Genomic DNA, 17929 nt, shown 5'->3' on the forward strand with positions numbered 1-17929 from the left:
CAATGTCAAATGTCTCGAAAACAAGCACATTGACCTATATATATTTTTTGCTCTTTTGATTCCTGTATTAATTCCCTATCAATATATACTAGTGTTTTGAAAAGTTTTTAAACTGAAGAGCGAACTAACTCCCTTAACGCCAATCTTTTCTCAGTGCAGCTAAATGAGTCATCAGCAATATGCACAAATGTGTTATACATTCATATGTAATCATTTTCCCAAATTCTTTGAATGTAAATTTTACTCATTGACTTTCCATCCTACCCTTTATATGTTTCGGCCCTCGTATGAATTTCAGATGATCTCGTTCATGCCACGTTTACATTACTAATCCAAATAATTACTCCGCCTTGAAATACATTGTAATTTACGGAGGAAGGCGTCATAGCTAAAATTCGTCATAATTATTGGGTCCCCAAGGGTGACTGGGTAATTGAAATATGGTCACTTGGTCTTCTCCCGACCGGCAGTAAAACGCTTGCCGAAGTGGGGCGTCCGTTTGGCTGTGCGGGATGAATCAAGTTCACAGTCACGTCCGGTCAGAATGGGGACGTTAAATCCGATGCCTCGTGTTGCACGTTAAGAACCCTTGCTACAACTCTTTGAGGGGTCCGTAGGTGGCCTGTTGTAAGGCAAAATTGCTGTCCAATCCAATATACCCTCAACTTCCAGTGGCAGTCCAAATTTCCCCGACCATTATCCTTAATGGCCTCTATTATGACAAGACCTACCTATTGTATTTATTGTGAACTTGTTCTCGTCCTGAATATGCATGCAATATTTGCCACTGGACGTTAAGCAACCAACAATCAATCAATCATAATTTTTGGACTAATATATAACCAAACTAGTAATTAAAATAATCGTAGACGGTCGGTTGATTTAATAATGCCACAAAATGGTTCATTTCATCTTATTAAACAAAAGTAATGTATGCAATAGCCAACAAAGTTGGTACAAAAGCCAAAATTATCTTTTGGCATGACACCCTCGCCTTAAAAAAGTTGAGAAGATATATGATTACGGTCTGTCTTTAGTTGTGCAAATGCAAATGAATTGAGGATAAAAAAAATATTAATTCAACGCATTGTTGAATTGTATTTTATTTCCGCTTTTTACCATTTGTTTGATTGGGAATAAATCGGATAAGTTGTGGTTGTATTACTTGTGGACAGATAAGCTGTGGTTGGATAAGTTGTGTTGTATTACTTGTGAACGGATAAGCTGTGGTTGGATAAGTTGTGTTGTATTACTTGTGGACGGATAAGCTGTGGTTGGATAAGTTGTGGTTGTTTTACTTGTGGACAGATAAGCTGTGGTTGGATAAGTTGTGGTTGTTTTACTTGTGGACGGATAAGCTGTGGTTGGATACGTTGTGGTTGGATAAGTTGTGGTTGTATTACTTGTGGACGGATAAGCTGTGGTTGGATAAGTTGTGGTTGTTTTACTTGTGGACGGATAAGCTGTGGTTGGATAAGTTGTGGTTGTATTACTTGTGGACAAATAAGCTGTGGTTGGATAAGTTGTGGTTGTTTTAATTGTGGACGGATAAGCTGTGGTTGGATAAGTTGTGGTTGTATTACTTGTGGACGGATAAGCTGTGGTTGGATAAGTTGTGGTTGTTTTACTTGTGGACGGATAAGCTGTGGTTGGATAAGTTGTGGTTGTTTTACTTGTGGACGGATAAGCTGTGGTTGGATAAGTTGTGGTTGTATTACTTGTGGACAGATAAGCTGTGGTTGGATAAGTTGTGGTTGTTTTACTTGTGGACGGATAAGCTGTGGTTGGATAAGTTGTGGTTGTATTACTTGTGGACGGATAAGCTGTGGTTGGATAAGTTGTGGTTGTATTACTTGTGGACGGATAAGCTGTGGTTGGATAATTTGTGTTGTATTACTTGTGGACGGATAAGCTGTGGTTGGATAAGTTGTGGTTGTATTACTTGTGGTTGGATAAGTTGTGGTTGTATTACTTGTGGACGGATAAGCTGTGGTTAGATAATTTGTTGGTTGGATACGTTGTGGTTGGATAAGTTGTGGTTGTATTACTGAATATGCATGCAATATTTGCCACTGGACGTTAAGCAACCAACAATCAATCAATCATAATTTTTGGACTAATATATAACTAAACTAGTAATTAAAATAATCGTAGACGGTCGGTTGATTTAATAATGCCACAAAATGGTTCATTTCATCTTATTAAACAAAAGTAATGTATGCAATAGCCAACAAAGTTGGTACAAAAGCCAAAATTATCTTTTGGCATGACACCCTCGCCTTAAAAAAGTTGAGAAGATATATGATTACGGTCTGTCTTTAGTTGTGCAAATGCAAATGAATTGAGGATAAAAAAAATATTAATTCAACGCATTGTTGAATTGTATTTTATTTCCGCTTTTTACCATTTGTTTGATTGGGAATAAATCGGATAAGTTGTGGTTGTATTACTTGTGGACAGATAAGCTGTGGTTGGATAAGTTGTGTTGTATTACTTGTGAACGGATAAGCTGTGGTTGGATAAGTTGTGTTGTATTACTTGTGGACGGATAAGCTGTGGTTGGATAAGTTGTGGTTGTTTTACTTGTGGACAGATAAGCTGTGGTTGGATAAGTTGTGGTTGTTCTACTTGTGGACGGATAAGCTGTGGTTGGATACGTTGTGGTTGAATAAGTTGTGGTTGTATTACTTGTGAACGGATAAGCTGTGATTGGATAAGTTGTGTTGTATTACTTGTGGACGGATAAGCTGTGGTTGGATAATTTGTGTTGTATTACTTGTGGACGGATAAGCTGTGATTGGATAAGTTGTGTTGTATTACTTGTGGACAGATAAGCTGTGGTTGGATAAGTTGTGGTTGTTTTACTTGTGGACAGATAAGCTGTGGTTGGATAAGTTGTGGTTGTTTTACTTGTGGACGGATAAGCTGTGGTTGGATACGTTGTGGTTGGATAAGTGGTGGTTGTATTACTTGTGAACGGATAAGCTGTGATTGGATAAGTTGTGTTGTATTACTTGTGGACGGATAAGCTGTGGTTGGATAAGTTGTGTTGTATTACTTGTGGACGGATAAGCTGTGATTGGATAAGTTGTGTTGTATTACTTGTGGACAGATAAGCTGTGGTTGGATAAGTTGTGGTTGTATTACTTGTGGACTGATAAGCTGTGGTTGGATAATTTGTGTTGTATTACTTGTGGAAAATACGCTGTGTTGTATTAATTGTAATATCACTAGGTGGATGGATGAGTGGTGGTTAGATAAGTTGTTGTTGTAAAGTTCTCAAATGGTGCTGAAAGATTATATATATCTACTCCAGTGTGAATGATGTTTCTCTTTTTTTTTATGGCAGAGAGAGTTTTAGAAATTTTTTTTTATATTTTTCTGTTAAAAAGCAAATTACTTTTTTACAGTACGTAGTTTAAATCAGGTCTTACAATTATTTTAGCATGTATGCACATGTACACATAATTAGCTTAATAATAAACATTTACCATGTATGTATATTATCATCATTACAAAGTCTAGACTAAACTTTCTGTAACTGAAATAAGGAAAATAATTGATATCTTGACAAATTGATATACCAATTTTGTAATATCATTTTTAACTTTAGCACATTATTATATAACATATCTTTAAATTAATGATCCACATTTTTATCTGTAAAACAGTTTTTAAAATGTTCAGTTACAGAAACAAATTTGAGTTATCTCCCATTGTATGTAATACATTTTTTTATGTTAAAGTACATGTTGCAAATTAACATTATATTACCTTTTGTGCTTTTTTTCTATAAATATGATCAGGGTATGGTTTACTTTTAAATTTAGCCTTTATATTGATCACATTATGTCATACAAATGAAGTACTCTTAGCTTGTTGGAATATCATTGGTTTTAAACACAAGGGATACATAAAAAATATTTTTCATCTATAATTAAATAGACATAGAAAAATCCAACAGCACGAGTTTGCTTAATCTATTTATATCTATGTTTTTGTTTACATCGCGTATATGGTCATCGGAGGACTTAAGAGGTCAACTCGATGGTTAATTAGATGGCGTATAGACTAAAAAACACACGAATCGAAGCTACGTAATTTCATACCAGTGCCCTGTTAATTGTTTAATTTAGACTTTTGATAGTTTGGATAAATCCTGGTATCTATGATGAGTTTATTTACAACCACTGGGTCGATGTCACTGCTGGTGGAGATTTTGTGTCCCCGAGGGTATCACCAGCCCAGTAGTCAGCATTTTTGTGTTGACCTGAGTTATCATTGATATGTTCATAATAATAAATTAACTGTTAACAAAACTTTGAAATTTTGAAATACTAAGGCTTTCTTACCTCAGGAATAGATTACCTTAGCTGTATTTGGCAAAACTTTTAGGAATTTTTGGTCCTCAATGCTCTTCAACTTCGTACTTTATGTGGCCTTTTAAACATATTTTGATTCGAGCGTCACTGATGAGTCTTTTGTAGACGAAACGCGTGTCTGGCGTATATATAAAATATTAATCCTGGTATCTATGATGAGTTTATATTCAATATAAAGCTCTTACCAACCTTAAAGAAAATCGACCAACTGGAAACGCAGTAGTACGGATGGACTTTGCAGAAAATTTCTCGTGCTGTTCCGTAGATGAATAATAAAGCGCATACTGGAATTCCAGCTCGGTTACATTACACCCAGTGGTTGTGTATTACAAAGATGGCAACGACAACATGACACACACTAATTTTAAATAAACTCCTCATAGATACCAGGATTGATTTTTTTATATTCCCGCCAGACGCGCTTTTCGTCTACAAAAGACCATTAGTGACGCTCGAATAAAAAAATATATATTTGGTATCTGTTGACCTCAATCGCAATATATAAAACCGTATACACAATCTTACAAAAGTTAACGCCCAAGATAAAACAAAATATCAAGGAGCTTAAGAAAATACATTATTGGACTGACAGTCCTAGCTCACAGTATCACAAGAAAAAAAAGCCACGGTAAATATCCGTGTGACGGGATAGGAGGAAAGTTTAAGCGGATAGCAGACCAGGCTATAATACAGGGTAAAATAGTTGTCCAGGACACCCGCGAGTGCTGTGAACATGTACAGGTCCATCACACAAGTGCAACTTATATTTTTGTGGAATCAACAGACTGTGTAAAATCAAGATTAGAACTTACCGATATAAATAAGACTTTGCAACCAGTGCAAGAAGCAATGCAAATCCAGTGTTGTTGGTAATAACACGGATAAGATAAAGACTTGTATCACATCCTGCTTTTGAAACGATTGTCTTTTATGAAATCCCAGATTAGATTGATTGTTGGTTGCTTAACGTCCAGTGGTAAATATATCATGCATGTTCAGGACGAAAACAAGTTAACAATAAATACAATGGGTAGGTCTTGTCATAAAGGCCATCCGTGATGATGGTCGGGGAAATTTAGAATAAAACTTCTTGTTCTTCCTGTGCAACACATATAAGTTTTTAACGACCTTGACTGGCTATACAGCCGTTGCACGTTCGGTATGTATTATTCATGTACAACAAATGGACATTTTTAACGACCTTGACCGACTAAACAATTCTTCATGATGATGATGAAAGTGTTTAACGACCTTAAATGGCTTTCCAGCCCTCGCACGGTCGGCTTATTGTTCATGATGATGGAAGTGTTTAACGACCTAGACTGGCTATACAGCCCTCGTACGGTCGGCTCGATGTCCGAATGCGTTTGGTGAGCTGTAACATATTTTCTGCGGTGGCTCAGGAACAAGTGAGGACACCTTTATAGGTATGCCGCCATCTTGGTTTTGTGAGTTGTATTGGTTTAGTATGTTGACTATTTTGATTCCATATTGTTCACACGCCTGCTTTCAGGGCCAGTTTGGTCAGCTTGGCAGCCCGCTAAACACGATGATGAAGTACTGATCAATGAGTCTCGGACGTAATAATAACGATGACAGGAAGCATTATCAGGACCAAAGTCGCGAGACAGTGAAATGAAGGTCTATTATTCAACACATCGGATACAGCCCTTGGACGTCAGTCGGCATAGCACTCCCCCAAAATGGGTTTCGGAGTGGATGCTGACGCGGGTTACGCGGATAATGCCTAACGTAATCTGACTATGTACAGCGTTGGATTGGTTTCTGTCATCGAAAGTAGTAAGTCGTTGATCAGTAAACCCTCATCGAAGATAGCGGGTAGAGGAGAGATGAACCTGTACTTCCGTTCAGCTGTAATAACTGAGACGTGACTTTTTGTTCTTCTCGTCTCCGTATGGGCCTCCTTTAATTAGGAGCACCACCATGAGTTATGGCGTATTAAGGAGGACACTTGAGGCCTGTATGGGTACAGATTAATGTGAGCATTTGCCTACCCAATTCCAAACCTGGCCGTTACGGGTCTTATTACCAGAAAGTAAACCTTCCCCAAACATAATTCATTATTATAAAATAAACATACTAAACTCACATACTCACTTGATTCGCTCAGTCCTCAAAGTATAAAAGAGTGCAAAACTATACGACTCTAAATGATTCTTCATGTACAGGTTCTGGACTGTATTTAAGATTGATTGATTGATTGTTGGTTGCTTAACGTCCAGTGGCAAATATTTCATGCATGTTCAGGACGAGAACAAGTTAACAATACATACAATAGGTAGGTCCTGTAATAGAGGCCGTCCGGGATGAAGGTCGGGAAAATTTTGACTGCCACGGGAAAATGAGGGTATATTGGATAAGGACAGAAATTTAGCCTTGCAACAGGCCACCTACGGGCCCCTCATAGAGTTGTTGCAAGGGTTCTTAACGTGCAAAGAGCGTGGCACTCTCTTTACACGAGGCATCGGATTTTACGTCCCCATTCTGACCGGACGTGACTGCGAACTTGTACATCCCGCACAGCCAAACGGACGCCCCACTTTAGCGAGGGTTTTACCGCCGGTCGGAGGAAGACCAATGGTGACCATATTTCTATTCCCCCAGTCACCCTTGGGGGCTGTATTTAAGAAGAAACGAAATAATTTTGATGTTCATAGTTATTGTTTATAATAGATATACATAATAATGTGTGTATGCTACATGCCCTCCTGTGGCTCTAATTTGGTAAATAAAAATATTGTTTTCTATTGTATTCTATTCATAGTACGAAGAAGTGAAAATAAACTTCAATTTAAACCTAAGACATTTTAAAGTTCAGCTGAAACCTAGGGAATTTTAAGGTTCTGTTAAAACTTGGAGAATTTATAATTAAATATAATTTAAAATTCGTCATTTGTATCGGATGAAAGAATGTTAGACAGCAAGTCACTTGACATTAAGTGATATATATTTTTTGCACGTCACACAGGTAATGGAAAATAAATTTGTCGTTAATAGTATAAAGAGGTGCAGTTATACGGTCAATGTATTATCCAAATTGTAATCTAGGGTTGTGGATTTTTCTACTTGAACACAGTAGTAATTGATATTATACGGATCGAACTCGATCTACAATAACATATATGTACTTACTGAATTCATTGATGGCAAGTACTTGGCCTCTCTGAGTCACACAAGTAGATCCTTCAACTAATTTGCGGTGTGTCTGTGACTTTCTGTCCTACATTCTGTAGAAATACCTCAAAAGACTTCTTAGTGCACTAAGGACATTAAAGCGATGTCATAAGACCACAATGAACATGGATATATATATATAAAGATATAGGCATATAACTTATAAATATATAAATTTGAAATTAAATGACTTTTTAAACAGCGCCTGCAATGCGGCACGTGACCGAAGGCTTATTGCAAATACCCAATCATCATGTTCAATCAACCTTATCCATTAAACAAATTTTTTTTTATCGTTACCAGTTACTAATTGATAAGTTAATGATAGTTGTAGAATAAACTTAATGGTTTAGCGTATTATATTTCCAACTTATCAGATGAAAGGATAATTATAAAAATGATTTAGTGTTTATCAAGAGTTTTTATTTTGTTTTGAGAACAAAATGTAAGATACACTGTTTAAGGTAGCACTACAGCCTAACAATGATTTTTTGAAGATATTTTTTTTATCACATAATTTTGAAGTTAGTATTATTCTGCACAGTTTGTAAAAATTCCAAAGTCATTATAATATAACATCAGGGAGTAAATTGATAATGAACTTATGTAAATAAAAGCACATGGTAATTAATCTAAATATATAGGCATTTGGGAGGGGCTAATATGTCACTCATCTGTTGATACCAGTGTCCAGCTGTTAATCCCTGACCACAAGATGAATGTTGTATTATCTCATTGTATAATTTGCAACACAAGTAATTTATATAACAAGGAAGTAAACAGAGAAAAAGTAAAATATATGAAAAGGAAAACATTTAAAGGGAAAAAATCTATCAAAAATGAAAATAACTATGGAAAAGAGTGTGAAAGTATCTTTGAAAGCCTCTGACTGGCTGTATACATGTCTTCTGTTTGGTCTTCTACATTTAAAAACAGTTTTATGCATTTAAACCAAATTTAAGTTTATGTGAAATTTTTCAATTCCATAAAACTTGAAAATCACGTGGGACAGTATATTTAAGAAGGGGATGGTCTTGGTCTTTTTATGAACATTGCTTTTGATGCACAATTTTAATGTTCTAGAGCTTATTTCAGTCATAGTATATTTCTTTTTAAAATACAAATAAAATTTGTTCTTTATAATGAGAAAAATGATGTTAAATATTGATTATATGCAGCTGGTCAATCCTGTTATTCTCTTATCTTAGACTGTCTGGAAAGAGGCGGATCTTCGTCTATATTTAATTACTACATCACAGATGTTGGTCAAATCTGTGACGTCAAACTCCCGCTAAATGCCAAGTTAGTGTTGGTCAGTGCACACATTATTCAAAATTTACAGCATTAGAGCATCAAAGACACAAAGTGTGTGATTCTATTGATAAAGTAATGGTGTCAGAACACTCCTGGGGTGTTCCCAGTGGAATTTTTGTATTTATGTTGCATTTATAGGGGTTCTTAGGGGGAAATTCCGTTTTTATGTCATTTCTCAGAACAATTTTTCATGAGAATTGTTATGAAAAAAGGAAAATAGAAACTTTATGGGTACCCCCTTTGGCTTGACTTTGATATATGTGATTAAAGGGAGTATTTTCTACAATACCGTGTCCCAGTTTTTTATGAATTTATAGGTCTCCAAAGATGAAAGGTGAAATGAGGTTTGGCAACCAGCAGTTAAATCAATATATCTTCTTACTGGAGGCATATGTCAAAAATCTGAGACACGGTTTTCGAGCTTGTGTATGGTTGATTAAAGGGATGAAAACAAATTTTTACTACCATTTGACCTGAATGTGCCATTTTCATCCAAGTTGGAAGACCACTTTTTTGACAATTAATGAGCTATATTTTTAGATTCATTATACCAAAAATAAATTTATCTATAGACGAAGAAAGAGTAATATTTCAGCTTTAAAATGAATTAAAGATTTTAAAAATCCATTGACTAGTTTTGGAGAAATTAATCTTTAAAGACTGTTAGTTGGAGTCAAAAAATTCTGACTGTAGTGCTACTATAAGAAGCAAATTTCAATTTATAAGATCACCACCAGTTTTTGGTGGGGCAATAAGTTTGTCGATGGAAGTACAAAATAATTAAAACGGTACTCATTGACCTGATGCAACTGGTGATTAGATTCTCAAACAGTCATTCTAATAAATATCTGTTAGTTTCACTTTCAGTTTTTGTTTGAAATCAGTGTTTACTAAAACTTTAAGAATGTTGTAAACTCAAATCACAATCCCGATCCGCGAATTTACTATGGACGTATTTTGAAATATTGTAAAACAATATTATCACATTTGTCAGTTAAATGGAAAGAATATTAACCACGTTGATTTTTTTTGGTTGACACTTATTCATACAAAATGAAATGTGAAACCAACAAAAGCAAAATCCAGGACTCTATTTGTGAGTCGAATGAGGAAGTCGGTACGTTTTGTTTATAACTACTAACGACAAACTTATTTTTCATTCACCAGACGGACGAAATGTTTAAGTATGCTGCAATTACTGTAAAACTTAAATTAGAACATGTTCTTGTAGGTAAACGGACAGAAAGTCACAAATTTAGTAGGACAAAAAGTCACAAATAATCTGGTGACAACTGTTTGAATATATAAGAGAAATATCTTGAAACATTTACTTTTTAATACATATATTCATATTAAAGTTTAGGAAATGTGTCATTATACCTGAAAAATGAAGATTTATTTAATCTTAAACATGCAAAAGAAAGATTTTTTGGCACCATGAAGCCATTTAAGTGCCAAGCCACTTTGACATTTTGTTTTTTTTTTAACAATTATTTGATCATTTTTGATATTTTTTGAAAAATTTTGTTCTACAAAGTTGGTTTATATACAAGAGTTCAAGAAAAGTACAAAAATATTTTTGTAGAAATAAGCGTTTTTTATTCATAGAAAATAATCAGAAAAAATGAATTGTGACTTTTTGTCCGTGACTTTTTGTCCTGTGACTTTCTGTCCTACATTCGTTCTTGTACTACTATAAACGACAATCTTTATTTTTATTCAGCTGTGTGACGTGACAATGGAAGACTCAACGCTATCATGTATGTGAGTTTGATGTAGTAGATATGTATTTAGATTAAGATTCGAGAACGGAGCCATACCATGAAAATAATTCCATCATAAGTTTATAATCCTATTCTGTCCAATCAGTCGCAACTGAATTCGTCATTATGTTGATCAATTAAGAAAAGGGGCTTTTAAGCACTTTACAATAGTGTATCAACATACATACATTGTACATATAATTGACATTAACATTATCACATCTGTCTTGTTAATATTGAATTACACTAAAAAAAAAACACACTTGGACTCCTGTTCTTAATGTTGAAACAGAATAAGCGTGTTGTATAAACGTAGCGGGATCGTTCAATAAGTGTAATGAGGACGTTATAGCATCGTGAAAACAACGAAAAGTTACATTTCCACGCCGCTCATACCGCGACCTCACCACGATCTGAATTAATTTTCGATCGCGGTGAGCGTGATACGATCGTGGTCTTATGTGACTGGGGCTTTAGATGGCTACACCTCAACCATTTTACTTCTCATCAATGAGAACTTCATCAGTAATTTGATTAACCGGTTTAGGAACCATAAAGTAGACTATTCTGGAACGATATACTTCAGTTCTTTGACTAGGAAAGTCAGTAGGTTGAAAGAGCATCTCTTTCGACATTGGCATTTTTCAATACACACCGAACACATTTTTGTCTTGCTTCGTGTGTTCTTCTGTTGTCTTTTTTTAACCATTTCTATAGCTTTGGTTTCCTGATGTAATATCATGTGGTGATCATTATCTTGCTTCTTGTGTTCTTCTGTTGCTTTTCTTTTGTCAACCATTTATGTAGCTATTTTCCTTTTTGATTAGGGACTTTCCATTTTGAATTTTCCTCGGAGTTCAGTATTATTGTGATTTTACAGTTTGGTGATCATTGTCTTGCTTCTTGTGTACTACTTTGCCCGTCCAAGAACCATTGCAACAACTCTTTGGTGGGTCCGTAAGTGGTCTGTTGCATGGCAAAATTTTTGTCCTCAGCGAATATACAACGCTCAAAACAAACCAACGTTTCTTCATGCCTCAACCTCTAAATCAAAGTCTATAGGATATATGCAAACTCATTGCATTTATTGTCATGACTATAGGAATTACTGCCAAAATGTTTCACAACTTGCTTCATATAGGAAACCACTTCTGGTTTTATCAGTAGATTAAAACAGCTCATAACTGCTGTACTTGAAACTAAAAACTAAATGCAGATATGAAGTAAACCAAATGTATTAAATTTCAGATTGCAATGTAAAAAATTTATGGTATGCTTTGAAAAATTAGTGTCGGGTAGGGTACTACAAACATATTTGTTAGATTTAAACTCATTTTCCTCTTCTCCAATGTCTTTCATTTCGAACAGATCTGCACCTACTTTGTAAAATGGAGATCTTTATAATGTTTCCATATTAATTAAGAAGATGTGGTATGAGTGCAACTCTACATCCAGGTAACAATGTATTCATAGTTAACAATTTTAGGTCAAAGAACCACATTAAACATAGAGCTTGTATGTAAATTCAATGACATGAATAACGTGTAAACACAAAAAAAACATATAATTAATGACAAAAAACAAAAGCAAACTTAGAGGCCCCCCCAAGGGTGACTGGGGAATAGAAGTATGGTCACCATTGGTCTTCCTCCGACTGGCAGTAAAACCCGTGCTAAAGTGGGGCGTCCGTTTGGCTGTGCGGGATGTACAAATTTGCAGCCACGTCCGGTCAGAATGGGGACGTTAAATCCGATGCCTCGTGTAAAGAGAGTGCCAGACTCTTTGCACGTTAAGAACCCTTGCAACAACTCTTTGAGGGGTCCGTAGGTGACCTGTTGCAAGGCTAAATTTCTGTCCCTATCCAATATTCCCTCATTTTACGTGGCAGTCTAAATTTCGCCGACCTTAACCCCGGACGCCTCTATTACTGAACCTGCCTATTGTATTTATTGTTAATTTGTTCTCGTCCTTAATATGCATGAAATATTTGCCACTGGACGTTAAGCAACCAACAATCAATCAATCAATCAAACTTAGAGGATTGTGATTATATCACACAGAAAATGATGGTTCGCTGTCCATTTGACATGAACCCCCAAGGGTGACTGGGGAATAGAAGTATGGTCACCATTGGTCTTCCTCCGACCGGCAGTAAAACCCTTGCTAAAGTGGGGCGTCCGTTTGGCTGTGCGGGATGTACAAATTTGCAGCCACGTCCGGTCAGAATGGGGACGTTAAATCCGATGCCTCGTGTAAAGAGAGTGCCACGCTCTTTGCACGTTAAGAACCCTTGCAACAACTCTTTGAGGGGTCCGTAGGTGACCTGTTGCAAGGCTAAATTTCTGTCCCTATCCAATATTTCCTCATTTCCCGTGGCAGTCTAAATTTCTCCGACCTTAATCCCGGACGCCCCTATTACAGATCCTACCTATTGTATTTATTGTTAATTTGTTCTCGTCCTGAATATGCATGAAATATTTGCCACTGGACGTTAAGCAACCAACAATCAATCAATCAATCATTTGACATGAGCCTATTAATTTCAAAATAGCGATTCTGTTATCAGTTTCATTTAAATGAAAAACATGTCTCTGAGCTTTCTGTTTTATTTTTATTTTGAATGATTGATATCAGATACTTGTAAGTAAAGCTTCGACACGCAAAACAGGTCTTTTAATTCTATTGATGTGATTATATCACACTGAAAATGATGGTTAGCTGTCCCTTTGACATAAGCCAATTAATTTCAAAATAGCGATTCTGTTATCAGTTTCATTTAAATCAAAAACATGTCTCTGAGCTTTCTGTTTTATTTTTGTTTTGAATGATTGATATCAGATACTTGTAAGAAAAGCTTCGACACGCAAAACCTGTGTTTTAATTCAAATGATGTGATTATATCACACTGAAAATGATGGTTCGCAGTCCCTTTGACATAAGCCAATTAATTTCAAAATAGCGATTGTGTTATCAGTTTCGACTCGCAAAACCGGTCTTTTAATTCAATTGATGTGGTAATTACTATATGGACACGATCATCATGATCATTAGTTATATAATAATTGATACAATCAATCAATTATTGTAGTTTTAACACTGGTAAGCATTATATTCGTGATTATTTTTGCCCGAGCGATAGTGATGTAAAAAGTTATCAAAGGTAGCAGGATTTTATACGCCAGACGTGCGTTTCGTCTACATAACTATTCAAACTACAAAGTAGGGGACTGCATAGGGAAACAATAGTAAAGATAATTGTTTTAATTACACATAAACAGCATATTTTTCAATCAGTTTAAGTTATATTGTTGATATGATGACCATAAAGTTCATTTAAACATTTAAAATATTTTTATCAACAATAAGCAATACAAGAGAGGAAACCTTTCTGATTTTCGAGTACTAAAATAAAAAAATTGCCAAACATCAATGACGTTATCGAAATGTGCATTTATTAGAATATGCACATCTTTCATTGATATGCAATTTTCATAGTTTTCAAAATAATTGTTTTCTAGACTATCTGTTGAACTGTTAAGATTTAAAAATGACAAAACATACTTATGTAACTACATGTATTCTCATTCTCTAAAAACTCTCCGTTTGCCATCTGATGCATCGATCTTTACTGCTGAAGCAGAAGCAATAATTTTGGCTTTGAAATTTATTGCTTCTTTAGATAAATCCAAATTTATTATATGTTCTGATTCACTTTCATGCTTACAAGCTATACAAAATACTAAAATTAAAAACCCAACAATTCTCAAAATTTTATATGTAATGAGGAATTTAAAAATTCTTCTTAAAGAAATATTATTTCTATGGGTGCCGAGTCATGTTGGAATCCTTGGAAACACAGCTGTAGACCTTGAGGCAAAGAATGCCCTGGGTGACCCTTTATCTAACTGTGATATACCATATACCGATTTTAAATCGAATATTAGAGAATATGTTTTTAATATATTGAAAAATGAATGGAGTAAAAAAGATGGTAATAAATTACATGAAATTAAACCTAATTTATGTAAACCTTTCAATAATTTTATGTGCAGAAAAGATCAGTGTGTTATTTCTAGATGTCGTATTGGTCATACTAGAATAACACACGAATATCTTTTAAAAAATGAAGTAGAACCACAATGTATACCTTGTAACTGCAAGTATACTATTAAACATGTTTTAATCAATTGTATTGACTTTGCTGATATTCGTAAGAAGCATTGCAATGTCAATAATATGTATGATTTATTTAATAATGTTTCATTTACAAATATTGTTTCATTTTTAAAAGAAGTTGGAATATATTCTAAAATATAAAAATGTTATTATATTTAAAACGATTTTAAATTTTATCACGTTATCTTAATGTTCATTTTTATTTGTAAATAATCAATTTGCTTTAATCTAGAATTTTAGTTTATTGAAGGACCTTTTGTCTGATTTTAAGAATATGCTTTAAATTGTAAAAAATATTCGAATTAGCTCTCGCCGCGATATAGCCTTGTTGTGCTAATGCGGCGTAAAGCAACCAACAATCAATCAATCATTCTCTAAAATCTGTATTGACATAGGTTTATCCCAGGCCCCATTTGTCTTAAGGAACTCTCGAAACTTCAATAATGAATTCAATCTCACCAGTATCTGTAAAAATAAAAATAATCATATGTTTAGCAGTTGAATTTTTATCAGATCAATTAATAATAGTGATTTTGATGCTCTTTTAACAGTATAATGCTTACTGCATGCAATTTGACTTGTGTACTTTTGAAATGTTCTTATCATTTTCACTGTCCATTGTACCAATGGTATGCTGTATATACTCGTAGTTAATATTTTAAAAGGTTAATTTTTGTGTGAAATTAACAATGATATCTTAATTTTAAAATAATTCTCATGGTTCCAATTATAAAAGTTTAACCTCAAATACAATGGGGTTAATCCAACTTAAGTGGTGAAAAATTTTAAGAGAATCAGTGTTCCCACAAGTTTTTTTTTTTGTGGGTAGATTCAAGATGTGCATTAAACAGAGTAAGCACTTGGCATTTTGTCATAGTTCAATTCCAATCATGACAGCCAGTAAAAAGTCGTTATTTTAAACAAAAAATTGTATTATTTTAGACTGCGTTTGCCTGTCCCTTGCTTTTTGTTAAAATAGTAATAATTCAACCATACTTTATGATGATATTATTTGACTTTCCTTTAATGTGTGATTTAATTTTAAAAATTCTCTGTTGAAGCATCGTAATGAATGTTCCCACAATGGCCTTGGTTGTCTAGACACATCTATTTTCCGAAAATTATCTAAATAATATTTCTCTAACATCTACATCCTCTCCCTGTTTGACAGGGCTAACCTATAATGATTCAATAAGTAACATAAAGAAGCCATTTCAATATACACTTATTCTGAAGTTTGCGTCGGATTTGGAGTTTCAAATTCCATTTACAAGTTCAGTTAAAAGTATGCGTTATCTAATCTTATTTATTTCAATTGTATACATTTTTCATTTTACTTATTTCTCCGTTAGTATAGAACGGTTGTAGAAAATATGACACATCACAATTGAAAATGGTTATATATATGTTTACCTAGTCTTCGATATCATAAAAATAACAAATAAATAAACAGAAACCTATTTTTTTCTGTATATAAATGTTCCGTCACCGTGCCGGATATTATATACCATCGAGTCCAACCATTTTTTACCGGTGTAGTTTTAGACACAGTGACCATGCAATAATATAATACCTCAGAATTAATAATAAAATCTTCTGAAATAATAAAGTTAGATTAAAAATATAGAAATAAGCAAACTAATATATAAAATACAAATATCCTATTATACCACTTTACCATACCTCAAATTTTCGTGGCGCTGCGATCGATGTCCCTCCTCTATACACTATTTTGCCTTTGCTTTGACATTTTACATATACTTCATCGCCAATACTATATGCGGATGGTGGAAATTTTGCAAAACCATGTTTCTGTATATTTGCACTGGCTTATTTGGAAATGTTTAAATTCTTGACTAATTACTTTGTTATACCTTATTCTGCCTGCAGAGTCTGCACTCAGTTTGAATGTCATATTCCACTCGTTTGCAAATTCAATTTGTATGTCTTCTATGTTTGTATTTGTGATATTACAATTTTGTAACACCGCAAAAAATCAGTTCAACTTATCGAATTTTCAGGTTTTGTCTCGACCTCTTCTTCAATCACGAAAATTCTGCTCTTAAGACAGCATCTAAATCAGCCATGTTATGTAAAAACCATAATAAAATATTATTCAACTTTGTATGTAATTTTTTATTAAACTGTCATTACAAATTATTCGTTCACAATGTAGAAATTAGTGGCCTTCCATAGTGGTTTTACTCCTAGTCCTACATCCATTTAGTGATGTGAACACTTTCAATTGTATAAATATCAGTTCCGAAAGAAGAATTTATCTGATGTTTGCAAAACAAAATATCTGTGACCATTATTCTTTACCAACAGAAAGATCTTTTGAAAAGAGAACATGCTTATCTGAGATAGTAAGGGATGCTTTATACATCACTGATTTTTCCATAAGTGATTGAACTATATTTTTAAAATTGTCACTGCCTTCCACTTCGTTGTTAAATAAATTTATGTTTTTCTTCAAAGACTTTGTTAGCTTAGATGTTTTCATAGAGATAATTACACCATGGGTCGAATCTTGATGCAGTGCCTCTAAGCTATTCAAGTTGGGTTTTGTCTAAGACCCTATTTACTAATCCACATATTTTTTTTATCTGTCTCTGATGAAGCATATGGGAAGTGCTGAAATATTTTCAGTTTTAATATGGCTATCTTGGTATGCGCGGTTCTGTGTGTTTTGGACCTAAACACTGTACAATTTTCATTTTTATCAAATGTATCGTGAGCATTAAATACGAACCTTAATATTGTTGATTCAAACTTTCGATTATATTCGTTCGGCTGGTTTTCCTGGCATATTGAACGACGGCTTCAGTAATTGCTGTAGAGTTGCTGACTTCTGGAGTTGCTGGTTAATTATGAAGTTGACATGTTAAAGCTGCTGGTTTATGCGAATTCAATGGAGCAAAGGCTTATTATACAACATTTTGAATCTATTATAAAATTTTGAGTATAACAAGCGGTAGCATGATATGTATTGATGGTTGCCCCAAAAACAAACAAACAGAAGTGTAGTCTTATTACACTATGAAAATCAGAAGATGATTGATTGATTGATTGTTGGTTGCTTAACGTCCAGTGGATCAG

At 34.3% G+C, this 17929-nt stretch overlaps 1 protein-coding gene across 1 annotated transcript; it reads right to left on the reverse strand.

The window, feature by feature from the left end:
- Positions 1-1151: 1151 nt before the first annotated feature.
- Positions 1152-16745, reverse strand: LOC127732755 (salivary glue protein Sgs-3-like). Its single transcript, XM_052241947.1, has 5 exons — positions 16705-16745; positions 15290-15295; positions 2821-2969; positions 2539-2643; positions 1152-1868 (listed from the first exon to the last, which is right to left on the reverse strand). The coding sequence occupies exons 1-5, from the start codon at positions 16743-16745 to the stop codon at positions 1162-1164; spliced, it is 1008 nt and encodes a 335-aa protein (XP_052097907.1). The 3' UTR covers positions 1152-1161.
- Positions 16746-17929: the final 1184 nt, after the last annotated feature.

Source organism: Mytilus californianus, unplaced genomic scaffold (assembly GCF_021869535.1).
Source record: "Mytilus californianus isolate M0D057914Y unplaced genomic scaffold, xbMytCali1.0.p SCAF_27, whole genome shotgun sequence".
Classification (NCBI taxonomy): domain Eukaryota; kingdom Metazoa; phylum Mollusca; class Bivalvia; order Mytilida; family Mytilidae; genus Mytilus; species Mytilus californianus.